Source organism: Leptonychotes weddellii, chromosome 14, assembly GCF_054177405.1.
Source record: "Leptonychotes weddellii isolate Sample4059 chromosome 14, ASM5417740v2, whole genome shotgun sequence".
Classification (NCBI taxonomy): Eukaryota; Metazoa; Chordata; class Mammalia; order Carnivora; family Phocidae; genus Leptonychotes; species Leptonychotes weddellii.
Window position 1 is genome coordinate 16497929 of NC_138382.1, and position 26357 is coordinate 16524285.

The 26357-nt window shown below is 40.5% G+C and overlaps 1 protein-coding gene and 1 pseudogene across 1 annotated transcript in view; one reads left to right on the forward strand and one right to left on the reverse strand.

Annotated features, from left to right (window-relative positions):
- The window catches only part of GNAQ (G protein subunit alpha q), a 307507-nt gene that overhangs the window by 77802 nt on the left and 203348 nt on the right, over positions 1-26357 (reverse strand). The window contains exons 3-4 of the mRNA XM_081804098.1: positions 19681-19835; positions 2614-2742 (exon numbers count right to left, since the gene is read on the reverse strand). Coding sequence (XP_081660224.1) covers positions 2614-2742; positions 19681-19835 — 284 coding nt within the window. The remainder of the gene's footprint in view (positions 1-2613; positions 2743-19680; positions 19836-26357) is intronic.
- Positions 23508-23924, forward strand: LOC102728710 (large ribosomal subunit protein eL31 pseudogene; annotated as a pseudogene).

Here is a 26357-nt window from a genome sequence, read left to right on the forward strand (position 1 = left end):
AGGTTAACAATATTCATTATTAATAGCATATAAAAAAAAAGATCAATATAAACACAGCTTTTCTTACACACTTAGGAAAAACACTCTCTAAAGAGAATGGTCATCCAAGTCAATTCAATTAATACTTCTTGAACATCTAATAATTTTCTGTTACCTAACAATCCAAGGCAAGACATTCTGGGTAATAAACCATTGTGGTTATAAGAAAGTTATCAAACTTGTATGAAAACGATAACTTTGTAAAAAATCCTGTGCCAAGTCAAGCAAAATGGTGTTTTACTTAATCATGCACAGAAGAGTCTGAAACAAAATATGCTTTATTCATGGTAAGCTCTAATGGCAAGTACTGATGTCAGTTTCTTTTTCTGTAAAATGAGAATGAAGAACCTTGTGTATTTCTCAAGGACGCTAGAAAGGACTGCAAACACATTTAAAAGATACAAGATGCTATATATTTCAATATGGGTACGTGTGATGCTTCAACTAAATGCAAACAGAACTCCACTGATACTTTATCCATGGAGTTTTTTGACTAGTTTTCTCCTTCCAACACTGGCAATAATTTGGGACAGGTCCAGTCATACTGGGTATCATGGTGCAATTGGCCTTAAACAAACAAACTTGTTAACGTGCTAAGAAGTGAAGCATATAAAAAACCAAGATGCTTCAACAGACCATCATTTGAACTCTTTCAAGGATTTGTTTTTAACATACCAATGATGTGCTGAGTTACTGGTTAGGAACCAACACTGACTTCAATTAATTTGAGTTTTACTGTTTATATGAAAATATCAGGCAATAGTTGGCACTGAAGCCAAGTTTCCTCAAATTGTTCAATCCATATCTTGACTAAAATGTGCACAATGTTTGTGGGATAAAATACTTTCAGAGAATGAAAGTTTCAGGTACAAAAGTATGAGAGGAGGGCTCTCGGAGCATCTGTTGAAAATGCTGGTCTTCTCCTGCCTCTGCGCATTAAACACAAACTTAGAAATCAAGGCTCCTCTAGTGACTGCTTCTAAAAGTTCTCTAAGGCACAGGGGCAAAGCAATGGATTCAGGGAGACCTATGAACTATGGACATCAAAACTAGACTTCTTAAGTCTTTAGAAATACTAAATTCGAGCTTTTCCCTCATGCCAAGTGAACAATTCATTACTCATTTACATGAAATCATCATTCTATAAAACCCTGTCACCCTGAGCCGTATAAGATCCTTTTGATGATGGCAGGAAATTATTCTTCTTAGTCATTACTTTTACTGTAGTGGCAAAAAAACATCCTTTACAGCTAGTGAACAAAATGTAGTAAAAACAAGATGTAAGAGTAGCCTTGTTTCAGAATCCACTATTAATCATAAAACAATGAAGAGATGAAAATCTCTATGAAATGCTCTAGGTCTTCTGAAAATATTCTGTAGTACAGTTATGAGTGGTAGGAAATTTGGGTGTTCCAAACTGAAGATCTCCAAATGCTATGAACTCAAAGCTTAAGTAATCCAGCATGCTGGAGCTACAAGGAACCTTGGTGATCACCTAATGCAACCATTTTAGAGATGGGAAAAAAAAAAAAATGAGGTTCAGAAATATTTCTAGAATGCCACCCGCTTTACAGATGTCTATTAGAGCGGCATATGGCAACCAGACCTGACTACAGGGGCGGAGACTGATCAGAATAAAACCCACAGTGCTTTGAGGGTCTGCTCATCTGAGCCACGTGGCAGTTATCCGGTAGGAGTCACATAACCCTGATTTCACGTCCCTGTAGTGAACATGGTTGTCTTCAATGGGATAGGCTTACAGAGAACTCAACTCTCTATGCTCAAAGACATATTCACACGGCTTCACTTCTCAAAGCACAATGTGATTTGTATTCGAACTAGAAGTATAACTGAATGACTGTATAATAAGAGATTAAATGAAAGCATATTGGTATTATTTATTTTTTCTCTTAAAAAAAAATTAAAATATTTTCCTGAAGTATTACCCAGACAGAACAGCAGCAGCAGTTTTCATTCTATTTTCCTATATAAATTTAGACTAGGCTCATCAATCCATTTTCAAAATTACATGTTTTAAAACTTTTCAAGCAACTTTTTTCAGGAATATAAAACATCCCATATTTTTACTGCTACTGAAGAATTCTGCACCGGTATCAGCAGACTTGGAGGAAACAACATGAAAGCTTCTCACAACATACAGTTTCTATTATTAGTAGGGTCATAAGGTCATTCATAGGTTATACAAATCTAAAAATATACCCACTGTCCTCACAATTAAAATCTGACTCAAAGAACAGTCAGGATCAGTTCTCAAAGAATAATAGTCAGGACCAATGTTTAAGTGACTGATCTTGTTCAACCAACCACTTGCAAACTTAAGACTTTACTGATTTCTTGGTGATTGAATTTGAAATGAGAAACCTGCCCATACATCTTTCTTCTGCTTCCTCTTTCTGGAACATATTATTTCACCTGCGTATCTAATGATAATAACTGGTCTACAGGTGATATAGTTTCCAAGTCTACGCATGATTTCAGTATTTGTAGAGTTCCCCAAATGTACTACTCAAGGCACAGGAGCTGGGAGGTGGGTTTTATAGACTCAGTTACTACCTGAAAATGACACTTTGTAAGTCAAAGGGGTATTCGATGATCCCTGTGGTGGGGACTCGAACTCTAAGCACATCTTGTTGCGTAGGCAGGTAGGCGGGGTCAGCAACGCGGTCCAAGTCATTAAGATAGCTAGAGGAGGGAAGACATAATGAGAACGTTAGGACACCATCATGCCAAATCTGCCTCTCAAAATGGGAGGGCAAAAATAAATCGTAAAAGAGAGGTGGAGAAGAGGAAGGAAAATATCAGAAAGGGATAGAGAGATCTGGAAAGTTGAAAGATAAAGTCAACCTTCCACTGGCCACAGCAAGGTAACCCATCTATGGATTATCTGGTTCACAGGCTTTCTCGTTTCTTCTCTCTCACTTAGAACCCATACAAAAAGTAGAGGGGGAAAAGAAAAGAAATACTTTCTGCTTATTTAGCAGGTCTGGTGGGTAAAGCAGGAGTTTAAAGCAAACTGATTTTGAATTACTTATATTGTTTGTATACTTGTATAAACAAACAGATAACAGAGTTATACATAAGGTCAGGACACTTTTTTTTTTTTGCCTTTTTGCAGAATATCAGAGCCTTTTTTCTGGAATGTATTTCCTTATTCCCCTAAGAGAGGACAGCAGCATACCATGTCCTAAATTCTGTCCAAAGCTAAGTCATTTGTGATTAATGTGAAGCCACAAGATTTGAGATTTCTGGTTACTGAGCTAACAATGTCTAAGGTCAGATATTCCCAGTGTTTAGAGTCACGACACCTAAACTTTAAATTTATCTGCTTCTATGATACTTCTGCACTCCTTAAAAAAAAAAAAAAAAAAAAAAACGCTTTCCATTTTGAAATAATTTTCAACATACAAGAAGTCGCAAAAATATTCCAGAGAATTCCCCTGTACCCTTCCCACAGCCTTCCCCAATAATAACACCTTACATACTGACAATGTATTATCAAAACCAGGAAACTGACATTGATCCAATACTATGAACTCAACTACAATCTATTTAGATTTCACTAGTTCTTACACACACACACACACACTTTTTGGTGGGGTGTATAGTTCTGTGAAATTTTATCACATGTAGAGATTCATGCAATTCCCACCACAATCAGGATACAGAACTGTTCTGTCACCACAAAGAAAGTGTCCTGTGTACTGCCCTCCTAAGCCTAACCCCTGGCAACGACACATACGGTCTCTATCCGAGTAATTTTGTCATTTCAAAAACGTTATATTCCATTTACTTTTCATCCTCTCAAATTGCAAAAAGATATTTTGCAACTTGAAGAACAGCGTGATTTGATAGAATTAATGACAAACAGGTGAAAAGGACCGTTCTTCATGGCATCCTAATGATTTCAAAGGCTTGCTACACTCCCCTTGGCCCTGGAGAGAATGGGGCACAGGTGTGGTTTCAAAGCATACAACTACCAAGTGTATACACAAAGTAACTAACGTATAAATAAGACTTAAAGAAAAGGTGGTCCCATTAATAGAATCGGAAGGGATTAGAATCTCAACACCTTAAATGCCCACAGAACACGACAGGGAGTTCTGAGGTACGTAACAGGAAATGTCTGGTGCAAGCATGTTGTCACTCAGCAAGTGCACAACCATTTAGTTGACGAGACCTACCTATGGGAAGGGTTTTGTCTCACCCAGCGTTATTTTTGCCTTAGAACCTAAAAGAGGGCCTGGCAGATAGTACGTAATGAATATTTGTTGGATGGATAGATGGATTTCCTATGCTGGCATTTAGTCTCAGCATTATTTAAATACCATTGTTACTAGTGGTGTTTCCATATTAATTATTATTAAACTTGAAACTGGGTGTTAACAAGAAAGATTGCATTAATTCTCTAAGATTCATGGATCATAAAAGAGTAGAGCTAAGTGACTTTAACAAAGACATAAAATTACTGCCCTTTTGGAGGTATATCAATTCTTTGAGACAAAAAAAAGATAATCTTGGAAATTCCTAGTTCAAAGCAATGAATTCGTTAGTATTCTAGTGGCCTTATCCCAAACACATCAATGATTCTCTAGCTGGCAATTTGCTCTCTACTGACTGATAGGAACCAGCCCGATATCTTGAATTATTATAAAAATGGCTAGACCCTGAAGGGAGCCTGCCAGGGAGCCTACTTTTCCCTCTCCCTCTGCTGCTCCCCCTGCTTGTGCTCACTCTCTCTCTCTCTCTCTGTGTGTTTCTGTCTCTATCAAATAAATAAAATAAAAAAAGAAGAAGAAAAAAATGGCTAGAGGATGAACACAGGGAGACTAGGACAAGACTGGTGTGAGAGGCAGGAAGGAAAATGGACTGGATCCAAAATTTTAGTCAATATCATGGCATGGTCTTGGAGGTAGGGTTAACAAGCCCATGTTCTGGGAGTTGGTTTGTATCTCATTCTGGTTTATCTCATCACACTGTAATCAACTGCTAGTCTATAGACATGAAGTCTTCTGATTTGAAAAACTTGAAGTGAATGTACATTTTGAAACCCACGAGACCACCATTTATTTAACCACATATACCAAAACCAATTCAGAGGAATCAGAGAACTTCTAATTTACATCGGCAAGCTGGCTCAGAAATATGCTGCCCAGTAAACCGTTTCTGCTCACTTACTGCAATTCACAGAGGTCACACAGAGGGTGGTTCATTCTTGTACACAAGGTGCTGTCGTGTTCCTGGGGAAAAGAGAAATCACGGCTTTCTATTTCTCGAGGGTGAACTGAACAGACTACTCGCTGCCCCTCCACTTTCAAATATCAATGCGTATTTGCAGAGGAGAACTTAAAAAATCATCACAGGAAGTGGGAAATCATAACACTGCCCCTGATGGGACAAGACAGAATTGGGGTACTGATTCTGCAACCAAAAAGCCACTTAAAAGGGCTTACTGAGTCCCCTAAAAATATGGCTCATGATATCTCTCCATGAAGCAAGGGCAGTACTGCAATAGAATATCTAAAGTGTTCATATACAGGCAAGGATATTTTTCCTTCTTCGTCTTTCTTTTGCTCCTTTTCAATGTCAGTACGGTCCACAAAGAGTTATAAAAACATACTTACACTGAGCACTGACTTGCTGCTTGTCACGCTCTGCTCTAACTGTTCACTGCGCAGGTGACAACAAATTGCATAGCAAGGAAATGACTATTAAAGATGTTCCATACATTTCTACAGTTCTTGCTTGACGTTCTTTTTGCTTTTTCTCAGTGGGGTGGTGGAGAGAAAGGCTCACTTCAATTTGGAGTATTGAAGCTGGATTAATCTAGCTCCACAAAAGAAAAAAAAGCTGAAAGGAACAGCACTGAGATCTGCTAGTTCTACTGTACATCATCTAGAATCCAAATCAAGGCAAACCCAAAACACCTCCAAAACAAGGCAAGAAAAACAAAATGAAAAAACACAACAAATCACCCAGCCGCACGGAGGAAGGTCTGGGTGTCTCAGGAGCTACACCAGGATTGAAGACAGGTTGGGGAAAATTTGTGGAGCAGGTGAAATGTGGGTGCAACGGAGTCCTGCATCTTTCACTGCCAGGAAGTGGCCAGCATGGAGAGTTTCTCGCTGCATAAGCCCCACCCACGTGCCCCCGTTGTTCTGGGCTCACAGCACTTTCTGCATTTCACATCTGCTTAGGGGAAATAGCCACTCCTGTTCCTTTAGAAATATGGTTACGGAGCGGTAGGACCAGCACGTCCTCATGTGTTGATTCCTGTCACATTCTAAGAAAAGGTAATAGAAGAGTCTCTGAACTGAACTGTGCTTTCCATTGAAGCATCTCATAATCCTAGGAGAAACGGGTGGACTATGGGGGCGGGGGGGGGGCTCGCAGTGGATTATTCCATTCATTTAACCTTTTACAAAGAAACACCGAGGTCTGAACAAATTTATATTGCAGAGTAAATTCAGAGAGTTAATTATAGCTATAATTTGTTTTGTAGGAATGATTCTGAGTGGCTGCTGAGGTCATTCTCAGGGTGTTGCTATGGTGACAGGCACAAGGTACATTTCCAAGGCAATGTATGTGTAACAAGTGGCTGGCAGTAGCTCTCTCCTGATGTCAGGGACTTATTTAACTGTCTAGGAGACAAGACATGTTTAAGAGTGTGCTAGAAAATGGGAGGTTTGGTTGATGAATCCATACTCCAGTCCATCCATGGGGACTGAATACCTTGCCTTTGCTTTGAGACATTTTGTAATTGATAACTTGGCAACTGATTAAAAAAAAAACAAAAACCCTCAATATCTTCCCACATGTGTTTGCCCGGTCAGGACTTTCACACTCGGTGGAGTCAGGGATCATGACTACCTTTGTTCGTGTCTGGTCACCGACACTTAGCCGAGGGCCTAGAACACAGCAGGTGCTCAACACGTGACCCAAATTAAGACAATTTTATGGAAAATATGGTAAATGGTTAGGACGGCAGGTTACACTTTCTACGAGAAAACACAGGAGTAAGGGGGTTGTTAGCTACCTGCCTTTATGTAATTACCTTGCTGGGCTATTACTGGCCTGATTATGTAAGAACTAAATTCTGAATTTAAATGCCTCTGACGAATGTAGAGACAACACAGAGAGGAAAGGCATCATTTAACTTCATTTAGCAGATGTGCTTCCCGCTCTTCTTCAGGTCCTGGCCACAGAGTGAAATAATCTGTAGATCCGTTTCATGCTTGTCAATATTAAGCTTTTAGGCCTTGGAACTCCCTCTAGCCTTAGCACCTACGAGAATGTCATGGTCAAAATGTATCCGTGAATTCTAGATGACCCTGCATTTTTCTTGTGGTAGGAAAGAAATGATTGAAATGGAGGGAGTGGTACCTTATTGACAGACAATTCTGACTTACTCTGTTTAATGGAAGAAATGGGTTTCTAAAAGTTTTCAGTGAAAAGCAAGGCAACAAGAAAACTCATATAGTAAGATTTCAATCATTTCTTTCCTACCACGAGAAAAATGCAGGGTCATCTAGAATTCACGGATACATTTTGACCATGACATTCTCGTCGGTGCGAAGGCTATGTGTGAGATCCCCAGGATACAATCCCTGCCTACAAAGGACTTCACCAACGTGTGGCAACAAAAGGGTTATATGAAGAGGAGAAATGGTAAAGTTTATTAGGGATGGAATGAACATTTGTTTGTTTTGGACAGAGCATTTTCTAGGAACTTGTTTGAACTGTCTCTAATCCTTGGTGATTATCCACAAAACATCCTTCTGTAGTATGAGTGACTTGATTAAGGAAATCATGCTCATTAGTTTATAATTACACCTAATAACTGATAAATTCCTTATATATTTAACTTCAGGATCACCTCTGGTTATAGAAAAATAAGAAATTCAGAAATGGAATATAATTACTTTAAATAGTTAAAAATATATGAGAGAAGCTTAAATGTCACCAAAATAAAAGCTCCAATCAAATTAATTATGGCATTTTCTCGAATTTTTTTTTTTTTTAAATTCCAATTGGGGGCACCTGGGTGGCTTAGTTGGTTAAGCGACCAACTCTTGATTTCAGCTCAGGTCATGATCTCAGGGTTGTGAGATGGAGCCTAGCCTTGGGCTCTGAGCTCAGTGTGGAGTCTGCTTAAGATTCTCTCTCTCCCTCAGCCTCTGCCCCTCCCCTCCCCGCCCTCGTCCCCTCTCCAAAAAATTCTAATTGCTCCTCTCTTTTGACAATAGTTTGTCAGTAACAGTTTTGAATTCACCTTCCAATTTAATTTATGCTCCAATTTGACATGTAATGAGAACTTATTTTTGTTAGAAACATCTTTTTAAAATTAAAGAGAAGGGGCACCTGGTTGGCTCAGTTGGTTAAGCTAGCCAGCTCTTGGTTTCTGATCAGGTCATGATCTTGGAGTCCTGGGATCTGGCCCTGCGTCAGGCTCCCTGCTCGGAGGGGAGTCTGCTTGTCTCCCTCTCCCTCTGCCTCTCCCCCTGCTCCCTCCCTCCCTCTCTCTGTCTCTCTCAAATAAATAAATATATAAATCTTTAAGAAAAAATTAAAGAGAAAAAACCCCATCACCTATGACTGGGAGGGTAATCAAAATCTAAACCAAGAATAGCACAGAAATTAGAAATAGTGTTTTTTTTTAAATGCAAGAAACATGAATAAAATTTAGAGATGACTCAGCAGGTAAAATATATCACATTACAGCTGTGGTTTAAAAAAAAAAAAAGTAGTAAGTTATAGGCATACAACCCTCAGCAATTACACCAAAAGGGGGAAAGTACCTGTGGGTGGTAAGTGAAAAAAGAAATCTCTGACATTTGGTATAAACCCAACCAAACATAGTAAGATAAATGAACAGCGCCTTGGAGTATTTAACGTCGCTTGCTGTGGGGCGGTGGTGTGGGTACATGTGGAGTTCTTCAACTCCTGCAGAAGGGCCTCCTGGTGAGAGGCTGTATTTATGACAGATTTGCAGCTCAAGTCAGATACTGAAATGGAGTTCTGGCATAGAAAATCACTCTGGGTAGAATTTCACATTTTTAATTATTGAAAAGAAGGTTAGAAAAACTAGGTCGGCTTCATTAAAAATCCTAAGAAGACCTCATTGTAAGAGGAACAGTCTTGGGGGAGTTGAAAGCTAGATCATGCCGTGAGATCTTATTTGGCCCTGTCAAAAGCAGTGGAAGCTAAGGAGAAACCAGAAACACATGGTTCCTGCACAGACACCACATGACCACAAGGATTCAAAGGCAAAAAGTAAAAGAAATTGTCAAAATGAACACTCAAAAAAAACAAACAAAACAAAAAAACAAACAAAACAACAAAACCAAAAAACTAGAGGGAAGTAACCCCTCGGCAAAACTGCCATTCTGAGGGGAGAGTCAAGCATAGGTTTTGGTGCCAAGAGCCATCCAAGTCCCTCCCTCATCTGGCAGATCCCGTTGCTGAAAGGAGCCTGGTTGGTAATCTGGTTAGGCTGGTTAGCTGCACGGGATTACTCATTACACAAACACTTTCATCCCCTGGAGAGCTCATGTTGTGGAGGCCCAACCAACTTTCCTCCTTCCTTTTTAACACCTGGCACAACCATAATCAGAGCTCAAGGAAACACAGCATGTATTACAGGGATTTGGGTCCTAAGACATGATTTGTTTTCAATACAGTATTCCAGATTTAAAACAAAGATCACCCAATGGTAGCAAGCAGGTGTCGCTCTCATGGTTTGTGATAACAACGCATGGGAGACTATTCTGTGGGACAAAAGAGATGTCTAAGGAATCCTGCATTCCAACGATCCTTTGCCAAAGAACTTCAACCAACCCCAGAAAAGCAGATTTGTAAAAGTAAATTAAGTATCTCATAAGAAGATCCTATCACTGCATTTGTTAGTTTCAGGTTCTTAGGAATCTTATATAGGGATAGTTGATCCAAATATTTCACATAAAGGAACCACCAGCATCAAATGGGGATGCCATTACATTTCGGGATAGGCAGGCAGGGATAAAAGGCAGTTTCCTGACATTTCTTGCTCTGTTTCAGGAGTATAAAAATTGTATTCAGGATCACCTCTGGTTATAGAAAAATAAGAAATTCAGAAATGGGATATACTTTAAATGGTTAAAAATATATGAGAGAAGCTTAAATGTCACCAAAATAAAAGCTCCAATCAAATTAATTATGGCATTTTCTCTCTTGAATTTTTTTTTTTTAATTCCAGTTGGGGGCACCTGGGTGGCTTAGTTGGTTACGCGACCAACTCTTGATTTCAGCTCAGGTCATGATCTCAGGGTCGGGCAACGGTGTGTCTGCAATGCAGACACGAGAGCCTGGGCCAGGCTTGGGTCCCAGAGACAGATTCTCAAGTCTGTCGCTCCAACAAATAAATTGACCTTATAATGAAAAACAAAAGCAAAATGAGAAAAGAGAGAGGAAGAGAGACAGAAAAAGGAAGGAAGAGAGAAAAGGGAAGGAAGAGGCCTTTTTCAATTTGCTGGTTTGGCGTTGTGCTTTGTTAACTTATTTGTCTTTTATAGGATAACTTTCAAAGCTGCCGACTAATTTTGATACAATTTTTATACTCCTGAAACAGAGGAAGAAATGTCAGGAAACTGCCTTTTATCCCTGCCTGCCTGTCCCAAAATGTAATGGCAGTGCTTAATTCAGTTAATTTACACAAATTTATTGAAAAATCTGTTATATGTTAGAACTAATGCACTGTGTGTGTTGGAGGGAGGGGGGGTGGGCACAGGGAGCTGGTTCAAAATACTTAAAATATATATTCTGTGCCTTGAGGGACATCAGACTACCTGGGAAACAAAGATAGCACAGATGAATCAATTAAGAAATAATTAAGTGCCAAATTGTGAGCTGCTAACTATGAATGCAATAAGAAAAGCGAGATGATTCTAAACCATAGTCACTAGAGAATAGTGTGGAGAAGTGGGGGCTGAGTTAGGCCGTGCAGATGAAATGGGATTAGAATAGGCAGAAAGGAAGAGAGAAGATGGGAAGAAATTAGGAAGGACACAAAATTTACTTTCTTTTTTTTTTTTTTTAAAGATTTTATTTATTTATGAGAGAGAGAATGAGAGAGAGAGCATATGAGGGGGGGAGGGTCAGAGGGAGAAGCAGACTCCCCGCCAAGCAGGGAGCCCGATGCGGGACTCGATCCAGGGACTCCAGGATCATGACCTGAGCCGAAGGCAGCCGCCTAACCAACTGAGCCACCCAGGCACCCCAAAATTTACTTTCTTATTATTCACTCATTCATCCAATTACGTTCTCTGAAAGTCTACACTGAGAGCTAGGCACTGTGCAGACACTGAGTGGGAACCATAAAATAAGTGAAAAAAGATGTGAGTCCTGTCCTCAAGGAGCTTGTACTCTGGCAATGGAAATGAACAAGCTATAAATAATTATACTATAATGCAGACATGATGTGGGTCATCAGAGAGGCTCCAGTGATTGTAGCCAAGAGTCAGCCATGAGAAAAAAGCCTGCTGATTAAAGCAGGTGTCTCAATGTCATGTCCCCTTACCTTGGGTATTAGTTCTGGAGGTGTAGGATCAGAACTTTCATTCTGACAAGGATGATCAGGTCCGAGGAGCTGGTCATACTAAACTACCTGAACTCATTACAGATCAAAGTTCAGTTCATTACTTTAAATCAAGATGCCACAGTGATAATGAAGACACAAATCAGGGTCAGCCAGAGTCAAAAGACTGCTTGGCAGGCAGGGAGTCACAACAGAGGAACCCAAATGACCTTAAGGATTGTATGTGGATAGCAAGGTTCCTGGGCTCACTTGTGACTGGAGGTAGGGTTGTCTTCTGGTCACGTACGTGCATGTTCTATTAGGCCCCTTACAAAATCCTGTCAATCCTACTCTCCGTCCCATTGATGGTTCAACCCTATTACACTCTCCTTTGCCAGCTGCATCAGGCATTACAATGGGGAAAAAGGCAAGACGTGTAAGACACGATCCTTGCTCTCAGAGCCAAATCAACTCAATGAGCACTTCTGGTCATCTCTACCACCTTTAGTGTGGGGTATACGAGATACAGTTCTCTGGTGCTCGCTTCCTATCAAGCTTTGTTGTGCAAAGCAATACTTATGGAGGGAGTCCTGCTGAAGGAATGTAGGCTGTCCATTCTCTGAGTACCCTAAACTTTAGCTCTGGCTCACTCAGAGCACTGGGGTCCTAAGGTAAGTTCTATCTAAATGGAAGTGGAAGCAGGATACCAGTTGCCTTTAAACATTCAGTCTTTTTCTATATGAGCGATTTGCCCTTTTTGGTGGTGGTGGGTGGCGGGGAATCAGATAGCAAATATTCTAGGCTTTGTGGGCCATTCGGTCTCTGTTGCAACTGATCAACTCTGCCATTGGGCTCAAAACCAGCCATAGGCAATACATAAACAAATGAGCACGGCTGTGTTCCACTAAAACTTTACTTATAAAGACAGGCAGCAGGCTGAATTTGGCCTGCGGGTTTGCCGGTCCTCCTTCTGTAGTAACAACACCCCTGGTCTCTGCTGGGGACAATGCCATCCTGGGTGGACCAACCTGCACAAGTCACAGATGCTCTGGCAGAACGTGAGCAGGCAGCAAACTGACAATGTGAAACGTGTCACCCACATCCACGGTGCCCTTCAGGCAGACTGAATGAATGGCACACAGGTGCCCTTTCCCTACTACATCTCAGTCATGAAGGTTAGAGTGTTAAAGCGTATCTAAGTCTTATCTGAGCATCTCTAAAGCGCCAAGCGTTCTAAAAAAGGAGTAATAAAGACCCGCATCTTAGAATCATCAGCGTTCACTGTGGAAGACAAATACAGGGGTTTTTTGTTGGTTTTGTTTGTTTTATTCTTGGAAAAGGTTATTAGGAGATATGGCTCATTAGATAAGAAAACAGAACAAAAATAGAAGTAAATATGTCACTCAAGAGAAAAAAATGACACTCTACTGTCACTCTTTAAAAAAACAAACACATTTAAGATCAATGCCCTCTTCTGAGCCAAAGATGGCATTTTTAGTAATTTAACCATGTAGAGAATAATCTCTTTGTTCATGCCATTTTCAGGTAAATTTCGGGATGCCAGATTTTCACTTGACTGCATAGGATAATGGTTTCTCAGATGAAGAGTCTACTGTAATAGATCACAAGATTTCAGAATTTAAAAGAGAATTTAGAGATTATAGATCACACACCAGAGTCTGAGACAAGTGAGATTTACTTAGTGAAAGGCCCAGAGGTGATGAGTGGTAGAGGGAATTCCATCAAAGCCTAGATCTTGACCCAGTGTTATCCTGACAAGACAATGGTCTTGTCTGCTTCCAAAAGTCTGCTTTTGTAGGCTTACACTTCCTTTTTATCATCAGATAAAAAGTAAAGTCAGGATGGCTGTGAGAGTCAGAGGAAACACTAGACGTCAAATATTTGGCTTATCAAGTAAGGGAACTTTTAGCAAGGTATCTCTTCCAAGAAGAATTCGGCCCTAGATCAGGTGGATAGGCTAAATCTACCTCTGAAACTCCTTTTGCAGTTCAAATTCAACATCCAAACTCCTCGTGCATTTTTAAATTAAAATAAAAACTTAAGCATGAGGTTAAAAGTAAACTCCAACGTTGACTTATGCCCCAAGGCCAACAAATATATGTATTTTGGATTTATTGGGCTATGGAACATATGGAAATTTCAAGAAGGTGTCTGATCTGCTGAACTCCTTGGAGGGAATTTCAGGCAAGTGAGATTAGGGATTATTTGGTCTCTTAAGGTGAACACAGAACAGTCTTTGCCAAAAGCAAAGGACTTTTCTCACTATGTGCCAGTGCGGTTAAGATTTGTGTTCTCTGGCTAATGGCAGGGAGCTTTTGGTACTGTAGGCAGTGAACTCATTTCACCTGATGTTTCAGTACATTAAAGCAGGTGGTAGTCCCCAGAAAAAAGAAAAAAAAAAAGTAAAACCTACAGCCATCTGTTTATTGTGCTCTTTATCTAAAGACATTCAGAGCCCTCAGGCTTTTTTTATCAGTAACAAAAAAGTTAATAAAGGAATTTATAAAATTCTCCAGCGTCTTAGCACGCTTTTTATTCTTTCAATAAATAAAACTGGAAGAATATACCAAATCAAAGCCAATTGCAAACTTATCCCAAACTGCTTCTCCATCGCCTGGACTTCTCCCATCTCCTTGCTTCCATGCTACCTGTCCTTTGAGCCATCTGATTGTTTATTACGATCAGTGAGTTGGCTAATCAAAGTAGAAAAAAGGAAGCTCAAATGATTTTGTTTTGTATCCTTCTTACTGGCTCTGGTTTGACTCCAGCAACAAGTTAATGGATAGAGTATGGGGGAAAATGGTTGAGACTGTAGGCTAAAATAAAGAAGTAATAATTCTGAATTATCTGTGACTTAGAACATCTTCCATGGTGTATGAATAACTGATGTGTTGTTAAACAGGGCAAATTTTCTGGATGATAATCAAAACCCTGCTGGGTTTGTTTTCCCGTAATTCTACATAATTTTCCCTCTTGACCTTACACACAGGGAAGGACCTCTAGGTCCTAACATTTATAAACATTAATGAATAATTTGCATCTTTCCTGGTAAGTGATTTACCTAGACACAGATATTTATCTATTAGTCTATCATCTATTCATCTAACTATGGTCAATTTTCTATCTATCTATGTCTCACCCATCCATCCATCCTCTGTAAAGTATTTCACAGTGATTAAAAGCTTGGGCTCTAGAGACAGAAATCTGATTTCAACTCCTACTCCTATCACTTACTAACTGTGTGACTTTAAACAAGTTATTCAACCTCTCTGAGAACTGGTGTCCTCTACTATTTGATGGGCATGATGGGAAATATCTACCACTTTAGGCAGGTTTGAGGATTAAACGAAATAATGCATGTAGATGACTAAGTATAGAATCTAACATAAAGCAAGTATTCAGCAAACAGGAGCTACAATGATAACAGAACTTTCCAGAACCCAGACCTTCAAAAACAGCAGGAAAGAAAAAAAAAAAAACCCAAAAACAAACCTCGAATGCTTTCAGCTCTGAAACTTCATACTTCATCTAGAATGACACCTACATCATGGTCACTGAAATCATGGAAATTACCCATCTATTATTTCAGGGAACAATCATTTGTGAAGGTCAAACATGAGCAGTCCCTGTCAGGCTTTGAGGAGAGAGACACTTTAGAAAGACTATCAGAGGCTAGACCCCTGAATAGGGTCTTGAAGGATGAAGAAGAGCTCAGCAGATAGAAAAGAAGAGAGCATGCTTGGCCTTTGCTCTCAGCATTTCTGGCAAGTGGCCGGCACTGACTTTCATCAGCAGCAGGGTCCTGGAGAGAACAGCGATGATGTCGCAAGCTCTGAGCAGAGGTGTGTGGCAGGCCCCACTTCTCACCCTGCTAGAGATGACCTATGTATGTGTCCCCTGAATCTCAACTGAACAACCACAAGCAGAGACAGTACTCAGAGAAGTGGGTCGTGAGTTCAGAAAGAGTTCTGTAAGGTGATGATATCGTGTAAGAAATCAGGTCCAGAATATCAATGAAGTATTGTTGATTTTAATTATAAAGACAGGACAACATAGAAGAACTACAGGAAGTAAAGAAGGGAGATAAAATGCTAAAGATACAGCAGTGGAACGCACACAAACATGTCAGGAAAGAGGTAACAACTATCCTGAATACAGAGGAAAGAATGATTTTGAGTTATGTGTATTTCATAGTTCCTCTGTAAAAATGAAGTCAGTACTGGGACTCAGTGGTGCTCAAGATGTAGGGCCCACATCCTCCTCGGTGCTCTTCCTGCAGTTCCCAGAGTGTCCGCCGGGGCAACATGTGAGAGAGAGAGAGAGGCAGACACACATGGAGCGCAGCAGCAGGTAGGTGAATCCAACACGCCACAGGTCCTATCCTTCTGCTGGGAGGGTTTTCCTAGATAAGGAAAAGGAAAAATGCCCTGGACTAACTGGGGAAGAATAAGGTGTCTCTCATACTCAGTGGGATTAAAGGTGGGCCAGCCAGGCTGCTGGGCAGTGGTCTATAAAGAGTACTAAAACATCTTGGGAAGAGACCAGAAACACGGGCCCAGTTAACTCAGGTTTCTACATACAACTCCTTACATAACTGGTAGCAATATATTGGTTCTATCCTCTCTTGAAGCAAAGTCTTCTAGAGAAAATAAAGGGGGGGAGCCCCAAACAAAATACAAAACACCTCCCTACGTTTCATGCAGCTAAAGTGACCAAATCTTCCTGTTTAGCCAGGATTCCCAGCTTATACCTTTTATTTTAGCCTAATTATTAATAGCTACCCCTTCCTTCTCAAAATGTCCTGGTTCGAACGATAATTCTATGGTCACCATCTATTTCATCTATACAACAAGTTACTGTAACAAAAAGATCGAAACATATGCCTTTTAGCAGAAAATTTATTAAAGGGTAATCAAATAGCAAACCTTCTATTTCACCGAAGAATACCAAAGTGGACCAACTGATAAAAGTAGAAAAATCACTCTTTTATAAACCCTAGGGCAATTATTAAATCACACAAGACATCAAATGGAAGTAAAAGCATTAAGTGAAGAGCTGATGGGGAACCAGAGATCACCCAGTGATGAAGTAACACCACGCAGATTGCTTTCGGTGGCAGGAGGAAAAATACAACTTTATAATGAAGGGTGTCAGTGCCCTAATACTTTGGTGAGCCTTCCCTTCACCAATGATGAGCAAGCATCACTTCAAGTGCATTCTCCTCACATTTAACGTGAATCTAACTGAGTCTTTAAATGTAATTTCCAGTTTATAGTAAATTCAGGAGACAAAGGAGCAAGTTAATGCATACTACATAAAGCGGCAATCAGGCTAATCTCTTCAACATGCCAATGAAATGCAAACAGGACTCCACTAGATCACAAGAGCCTAAGGGACATAAAAACCAAAGCAATGTGCAGTCTTAAAACCGACCAACTCTAAAGGACATTTTGGAAGAATCGGAAGTGTAAATATGAACTGGGCATAATGATAAAAAGGACTGATGATTAATTTTATATGTAATAAGGTATTATTTATTATGAAGGGAAGTGTCCTATTTTTTTTTTCAAGAGATGGGTACTGAAATGTGGGTATGTAAGAATAAGTAATAATTTACTTTCTTCCTTCTGCACACAAATATGATTAAAAAATAATTAGGTGCATGTGCATACACATAAACCCACATATATATAGCTCAGAAAATCAACTTCTCCATATCCCCATTAGGGGAAAGTGAAACTGTTTAAAGAATAATCACTTGAAGGGGTTTAGATGCGCCTGTCCCAGCTGCCCCCACACCTTGGTCTGGCTCCAGCATCAGGGATGTGCCCAAAGGCATGGTTCTATGGTAGATGGCAGCCTATACAACAGAATTCTAAGATGGCAGCTTTCCCAGAATCCCAGTGCTAATGGGGGTCTGAACAAATGGTCTTGAAGAGCTCTCTCCCTAAAGCAGTAGATGTTGCAACGTCCTATTCTTGTACTAACTCATGGGCACCTGTCTAGAAATCACAAATCTCAACTGAGGAGCATCACCAGATAGGGGGAGAGCCTTGTCTCAAGAACACAGGCACAACACTTCATAAGGTGTCCTCAGGGCAAACAGGAATCTCTCCCAGGGTCCATCCTCAGAGTGGGAGGCAAAATCGTTTCCTAAGGGGGAACCCTCACCCTGGTAAGCATGTAATTATTAGACACTGGTGCTCTGAGGCCCCAGTGGCAAGACCTCTTTGTAGGGAGAAAAGTCACAGGTGACAGGTAAAGAATAGAACAGGTGAGGAAGGGGGAGAGACAGGATTTATGATAGAAGCTGAGAGAGAGAGGTTAGATCTGATGAGAGACTGGAGGATTTATTAGTAAATATACTTGATCATGGAGGATTTATTGCTTAATAAGGGCCAGGAGAGGCATCTCAGTAGTACGGTGAGAAGTGCAGAGGAGGAACAGGAGAACCCAAGAGAAGGACAGATGAGGGCGGAGGGGAAGCAAGCAGATAGGAGGAGACATACTGAGCAGGAACAGGGAACAAGCGATAAAACACAACAGCACCATGGGGAGATAGATGAAATCTGAAATGGCAAAGCAAACATAAGGACAGAGGGGGCAGGAAATAAGAGAAAGACAGCTGGTCAAAGGTTGAGGGGGCAGAATTTGGAAGAGACAAGAGCTGACGACATCTCTCATGTGTGCACTCACAGAAACTCATACAGTAGGGGCTCCAGAGGGAGGGACGAGGGCCGAAGGCAGGCGGGCAGAGAGCAGAAGAGAAGGAATGGAAGAGCAGTGACCTGGAGGTGTGGAAGAAGGCAAGAGAGAGTCAGGAATGAGGAAAGTGCACCTGCCATGGGCACACCAGGGGGTTCGCAGTAGTTAAAATATGACCGGCGCGGTGCTCATGAGCCCTTCTACGGCACATTCCAGAGTTACGGAATTCAAATTTCCCGTAGGCATAGAAGAACTGTTTTGACCAGGCAACATTTCTGTGGCCGACCTGAATCACAACGTCTCTTACACAAATGCCTAGAACGAGAGTAAGAACGTGATCTACTGTCTTAAGAAAACAGAACTGGACAGCTCTTGGATCTTCCAGGCACTATGAGTGAGGCCAATCAGCCTAGGGGGCTCCTTATTTTCCCACAGCCCTGCTCTCATCCAGCGGGTCACTGCATCATACAAACTGGCCTGAGGCTGCTAATTATTCTCCACCCATTCTTCTGTCCACCCAGAACCAACATAAGAGGCAAATGCTGGGTTAACATAATTAATGTAGACAGAAATCTGGCTAAATACTACAAAAAGTCCATTTTTCAGGCGCCTGATTATCTAGATTGCTGACTGCATTGATTGCATCAATCCAATGACTGCCAGATCTTCACTTTCTTTCTGTTAGGCGAGGTTTAATCTAGAGAACTAACAAATCTCTCTAGGATGCAAATCGCTCCCAGGACACATGATTTTGATTGACAGCTCACAGAATAATTTTGGAATGCATGCAAAATTAGACTCACACACAAAATTTTCATGCAAAGGCAAACCTATCCATCAACATAATAGTGGCTCCCAGAAAGCAGTCAAGGTTCTGTGTCTGGAAACTGGAAACTGGGAAGTCTGATGTGTTAGAAGCCATAATCAAGCGTGTATGTTTGGAGGTTTTAATGTGTGTGGGTGCTTTCTAGCACATGACAAAAAGATCAGAAATTTGTATGAAAAATTATTATTATAGGATTTCAAATCACAATGGAGTATGTACTTGAGAATTGCTGGTTTACAGTTTGGTGGAAGAGATGGGCTGGTAAAATCAGATTCCTCGGGTCTTCAGTCTGTTTTTTGAACAGAAAACAGTAAAAGAAATACTCTCCCTGACTCATGATGCCAGTCCCTGAGAATACAGTCTAAATGTATGAGGTTGGCACAAGTTTAAGAGCTCTATTTCTTCCTAGCTGGAGTGTGAGGCAGATACCGTATACAAAGCACAAGAATGCAGTAAATTATCAGTGCAGAGTGCACGAAACTAAAGAAAGATCCAAAGGGCCTCCTGGATGAATACTCACTATTTGGTAGAGTCAGACAACTGATACTCTCGTCGTCGATCATAGCATTCCTGGATTCCAGGATCATTCCATAAACTCTTTATTGCATCTACGTATGGATTCTCAAAAGCAGACACCTTCTCCACGTCGACTTCTCGAACTAATTGTGCATGAGCCTGTTCAAAACAAACAGAAAGAGCAGCTTCAATCTCTCTCCTCTCTGTCACTGAGAAGTGCCTCTGGATCGTATGGTGTACTGTGCACCACTGACGTCTTCCTTCATATGTTTTTTCCAAACTGTTTTATCAAAAAGTCTTGCTTCGGGGCGCCTGGGTGGCTCAGTTGGTTAAGCGACTGCCTTCGGCTCGGGTCGTGATCCTGGAGTCCCGGGATCGAGTCCCGCATCAGGCTCCCTGCTCAGCGGGGAGTCTGCTTCTCCCTCTGACCCTCCTCCCTCTCATGATGTCTCTCATTCTCTCTGTCTCAAATAAATAAATAAAATCTTAAAAAAAAAAAAAAAAAAGTCTTGCTTCCTCTTTTTTTTTTTTCTCCCTTAGAATCCAGTCCCAAATCTTTCCCTAGAGAGTAAACCTTGAGGCTACTTAAAGTCGATTAGAGGAGGACAGGGAAGACAGTGTTCAGTCCCCATCAGAACAGTGAGGATGTCATGCTACACATATGATCATTTCTGGTGATTATCTGAATCCTAAACCAATTATTATTTAAGAGGAAAAGGACAGGAATAATTATTCCCTCTATGTTTATAGTTTATTATCATCAAATACATAATTTACCCAGCCCTTGAGTGTTTACAGCTTAGCAGAAACTTAATCAGACTCAACTAATTGGGTTTAGTTTCTATCACTCCTTTTCAGGATAGGGTATAAAACCCCTAGAAGAACAATTAATATTAATGATGTGAAACACAGTGACCATTCCCCCTCCCCTCCATTCCAATACACCTGACTTTCAAAGTATTTATTTCGTATCTGCCTTATCGACATTATCAGACTGAGAATTTTATTAATTTTTTTAATGAGGAAAAAGGACTTTGTTATTTTCATCATACAACATTTAGCAGGAAAGAGGTAAGGAGATTTAAAAAATTTTTTCAACAAGATTGAAATCAAAATGCTGTATGGTCAACCCTGAAATTAACCAAATTATACCAGTGCCTAAAATCCCAGTCAAAATAGGTTTCATGGATGTAATAAGTTACATCCATAACCTGTAACTACACATGGTACATTAATATAATTACATTAATATATGTGTGTGAATTATACATAAACATAAATATCCAAATAAATATAACTACCTTGGAAATTGGAGATACGTAGCTGATAATATATTTATATACTCGCAGAAATACAAATTTTCAAACTAGGTTAGTTGATGCCTATCACGATCACATGATGACCTAATTATTCATTTCAAAGAGTTTTACACAGATGGAATTTTAAGAAATTTTTTAAATAAGTTTAATCCATGTTAGACCCTGTCTGGTTCCCAAACTTCACCTTCCTTCTCTTCCAAGTGGGAAGGGCCATATCATTAGACTAATCTTGACTTAAGTAAGGTTTTAAGAAGCCCAACATGATGAGACTGAAGAAATCACCTTTCTTGTTAGCTCTGTTCTGACCTTGCAGATCTAGTAAGTGAGGAATTCTAGCTCCGCTCTGGACCCCAATCTTGGAAAAGGGATCCCTGTAGTTGCTTTCTGTACCTAATCCCTATCCAGGCAAACTGTCTTGTTATCCCAGCAGCAAACCTGTCAGCCTGGAGTCCTGTTTCTGAGTCCCACTCCAGGTGGGCCTACCTTAGTCAAAGGTCCTGTCCAGCAGGTGTATGCCTCATACCTCTGCAGTATACCTAATGTCAAATTTCAACCCCTGCCTTTCTGCCCCGTGCTCACTGAAAGTTCTAACTTAGTGTCCTGAGACAGGACAATGATCACATCCTTGGCATAATCCTAAATTAGAGTCCTATGGCTACGTCTTTATAACACGGTTTTCTAGGGGATTCTGTGGATATGGGAAGCACCAGGGTACAGAGCAGGGGTCTACACCTGCTGGATATACTCTAAAGACAAGGTTTTGAATCTGACTCTACTTCTTCTTATAACCCTAGGTAAATTGCTTACTCTTTCCAAATATTATTTCTGGTGAGGAACATACCGCCCCACCAGCCTCAGGTTGCTTTGTATTGTATTACAGTACTGTAGCTTGGTGATTCTCAAAAGGCAGCATTACATGGGAATTTGAGAGAAATGCAAATCCTCTGGTCCTCAAACTCTGTGCATCAGAAACTCTGGAAGTAAGGCTCAGCAACCTGTTTTAAGATTCTGATGCATGCAAAAGTTTGAGAACCAATGCAAACTACAAAGCACACAGATGCTCGTTGTTCTGATCATAATTAATTGCCTTGCTGGCCAAGAATTGTTATGGGAAGCTAAAGAGAAGAGGCTCACAGAGGCAACAATCATTCCAAAGCAGATGTCTTAAGGGCCAGAAAGCCACGAAAATGACTAACATGGGCCGGATACAGGCAATAGGGAGTAACGGGGACTGCGGCACATTGACAAACATGTTCCCTAATCAAAGACCACAGCTGCTGCTTAGCTACAACCAATTGCCGCCATTGGCAAAGGTAGGCCCATTGTTGCCAGATCTTCCAATTTTTCAAGGAAGCCAAAAAAAATCTAGGTTTTCCTATCAATTATCCCTTATTTTAGATCTTGGCAACCCTATAAAAGATAAATAAAACATATCTGTGCCTGAGCTAGATCAGGAGCCATTCATTTGCAACATACGTTCTAAAAGATTCTTTTCCATTTGCTTCCCCGATGAGCTTGACCAACAACACTGTCTTGCACAAGCTGGAATACAGTAGCTGGCTACTGGCGAACACATGCTAAGGAGTAGGTAATTTTCAGTCCTTTCCCACAATAATATTTAGACAAATGATTATATGATCCATAGGAAGAAATGGTTGGGACCTCACTCTGAACAAGGTAAAAACGACATGGCAACATAGGTTAGTATAGGTACTATTTCCACAATGCATTTGATACTTACTACCCTGGGTCAGTCATGTCATTTGGAAGGAGTCCTGTTTCTGTGTCTAGAGAAGTTGGCTTCTGCCAGAGAAAACAGCTTCAACATACCAGACACTTTTCACTATTATGATTAAATGTTTATTGGACCCCAGTGAAATGCTAGGTGATACAGCAATTAGAGAACTAGACAGCGTTCCTGCAGGGCATGGGGGAAACAGTTCATATAGATGGCAACCAAACAAAGCACAGGATTATGTGCTCCAGGAGTAGGAACAAGACGGACTATTTGCATTTCCATCCTTAATTGCAGTTGACTGTATGGGCATTTAAATAAAGACAACATTCTCAACAGTGTATAGTTGTAACTTTCCACCAAGAGCCTGCTGCTATAAAATGAGACGACTTCTATTGCCAGAAAACTCCTGTAATTTCCTCTCTTGGTCTATCTCTGCTTGCTTTTACTTACAACTGGAATGCCTTCCCTCTTCCTCTCTGCACCTCCTTTATCTTTTGCTCCAGAGCTATATCATAAGCCACCTCTCACAGGAAGTTATTCCTGATTTTCTTCCCCTCCAAAAAAAGTTATCTTTGCATCCTTTGCACCATGGAACTTCTATATTTTGCTTTACGTTAACAGTTACGTCTTGACTTATCCCCCTTCTAGTCTATACAGTGAGGAAGGGGCTGGAGCTTACGGACTCTGATTTCTTTTGGGGCCCACATAACAAATACTTGCCTAATTTAATTGCACTTAAAAAGTATACAGACTTTCCAACCAGGGCCCGGCAGAATGGCTCCCACGAAGAAGGGTGGCGAGAAGAAGGGCTGTTCTGCCATCAATGAGGTAGTGACCAGAGAATACACCATCAACATTCGCAAGCGCATCCATGGAGTGGGTTTCAAGAAGCGTGCCCCTCGGGCACTCAAAGAGATCTGGAAATTTGCCACGAAGGAGATGGGAACTCCAGATGTGCGCATTGACAGCAGGCTCAACAAAGCTGTCTGGGCCAAAGGAATAAGGAACGTTCCATACCGTATCCGTGTGCGATTGTCCAGAAAACGTAACGAGGATGAAGATTCACCAAACAAGCTCTTACACACTGGTTACCTATGTGCCTGTCACCACTTTCAAAAATCTACAGACAGTTAATGTGGATGAGAACTAATCGCTGATTGTCAAATAAAGGTATAAAACTGCCAAAAAAAAAAAAAAGTATACAGAAACACAATGCCAAGTCCCACAAGTCAAAGTCAGTTTCCCAAGGAAATCTTCCACCCATTACCACTCTCATGACTACACAATCCTTAGCAGCACTTATCAGAGTAAACGGTGCACATCTATGTGTGTGATACCCGTTAGTATCTTCCTCCACATTCATAGTACAACTTCTAAGACAGGCTCAACATTGCTCGGGGCCTAGCAGAGTGCCTGCCACTTTGGAGAGGCTCAGTAAATATTTGTTGAATGAAGGATACGAGGAAGGAAGAGTAGAAATTGTTCTAAACTTGCAACCAGGACATCTAACTTCCAGTCCTGGCTTAACCCATGACACTAACTGGCCATTACTTAGGAGAAAGTACATTACTTTTTTAGAACTTCATTTTCCTTGTCTATAAGATAATGCGATTAGACCAAATCACTTAAGGACTCATCTAAGCATAAGCAGTATGATTGTAAACACAGAGTAAATGCATCTACAATGCATAGAACACCAAGGAGCATGTCATACCATTTACTGAAACAAGATCTCACTATTTCCAACCAGCGCCTGACAAAACGTTTTAGGCAAATATTAGTAAATCTGTATGTGAGTAATGCTACATGGGGACTGAGCAAGTAGAATTCAGTACAGACACAGGAGATCAAACAGGGTGTCAGAGAGAAAGATTTAGCTGGCAGGTGGAGGTGAAGATGCATGATGCTTCTAGGGAGCAAGAGTAGATGAACCAAGCCTTAGTGGACAAAGTAAACATGGCACTTTCGGTTAATTGTGGAAAAACCAGTCTAGTGAGGAAGTTTCATGCTATTAATTCAAATTAACCTCCACAGGGAAAGATGCAATACTAATCTCAGCTATGAACCCTAACTCAGAAGGCAACCTCCACCATCTTTGCAAGAATATCGCTCTCAGAAAACACAGGTCAGTGCTTGGTTTTCACCCAGGGCAGAACTTCTAAGTCACTTTTACTGCCTCTCAGCCTTCATTGTTTAATTCCATCCTTGCTGTTTTGGAAAATGACATCCAAATATAATCAACTGTAATTTGCATTTATGTAAGAACGTTCCCTGAAGTTCTGTAAGTTATTTAAAAGTATGATAGCATTTTACAAAATACACTTAGAATTTTAAAACTGCCTCTATAAATGTCCCCAATGAAAAGTAAATCCTCTCAATTTTTTCATAAAAAGTATTCTGTATGTGGAAAGAATATTCTTTTATATGTGAGAGTAGGAACTCTATTTGTTTTTTTCTATTTGTCCAAATGTCCAATGTGAACAATAGTGAAAATCACAAGTAATTACGTAAAATTAAATAATTATTCATGAAAAAAGCCTAACTCTGATGAAAAGGAAAGAATTCATTTCCCTTTTGTTTTTTTTTTTGAAGATTTTATTTATTTATCTGAGAGAGGGAGCACAAGCAGGGGGAGTGGGAGAGGAAGAAGCAGACCCCGCTGAGCAGGGAGCCCAATGCGGGCTAGATCCCAGGACTCTGGGGTCATGACCTGAGTCGAAGGCAGACGCTTAATCAATTGAGCCACCCAGGGCCCCAAGAATTCATTTCTGATAATATAAATAACAATTACAGCTGACTATTGTTTTTCTTTTAAACACTGTACATAGAAAAGCAAAGCAGGTATGAGTTAATCAAATAAACAGAATGAAAAGCACAATTCTATTTCACTTTAAGTTACAGTTGAACACACTGCATGGAAATACTTAATGATGAATGCTCACTTTCAGAATTCTTACCAAGCTGGAGGCAAGTTTTAGAGGAACACTGTGAAGACCAAGTAGCTACTCTTAGGAACTCTGGCAGAATTCGAGGGAAAGACCACATGGAAACCACAAGATGTGCCAATGTGGTAATGTCTTATTTTCACCATCTGGCTGCCATAAAATTCAGGTAAATATTGGACGTGTTGATATTTCCATGGTCACTTCAGCCAAGGGGAGGAACTGAGTCCCCACCATGGTGGGTCTTACCCTGCCCACAAAAGGCCAAGCCTTCCCACGAAATAAAAAGGATCTTATAATCACTTTGGAAAGATTTTTAAAAACTCATTAACAGCTTGGGGTGGCTTTCGGCTGGAATGTCACACCTATTCCGGTTCCTACAATCCTGAAGGAGAAAACCAAATGGTGACTTCCACATTTGTGGAAGTTCTCAGACACAAACATTCAGTAGCTCATTAGGGGCTGCTCTGTTTAAAAGGGTGCCCGACACACACAGAGGCCCTCTGAATTAAAGAGTCTAAACCACTGTCGGAGTCTTTTAATTCTGAACCAAGGCTCACATCTTCTCATTCTTGTTTTTCCTTGGTGCTTTTTCCATTTTCACATTTGACTCTTAAAAAAAAAAAAAAAAACCCAAAACAAAACAAAACGAACAAAACCACTGCAAACTCCTAAATAAACG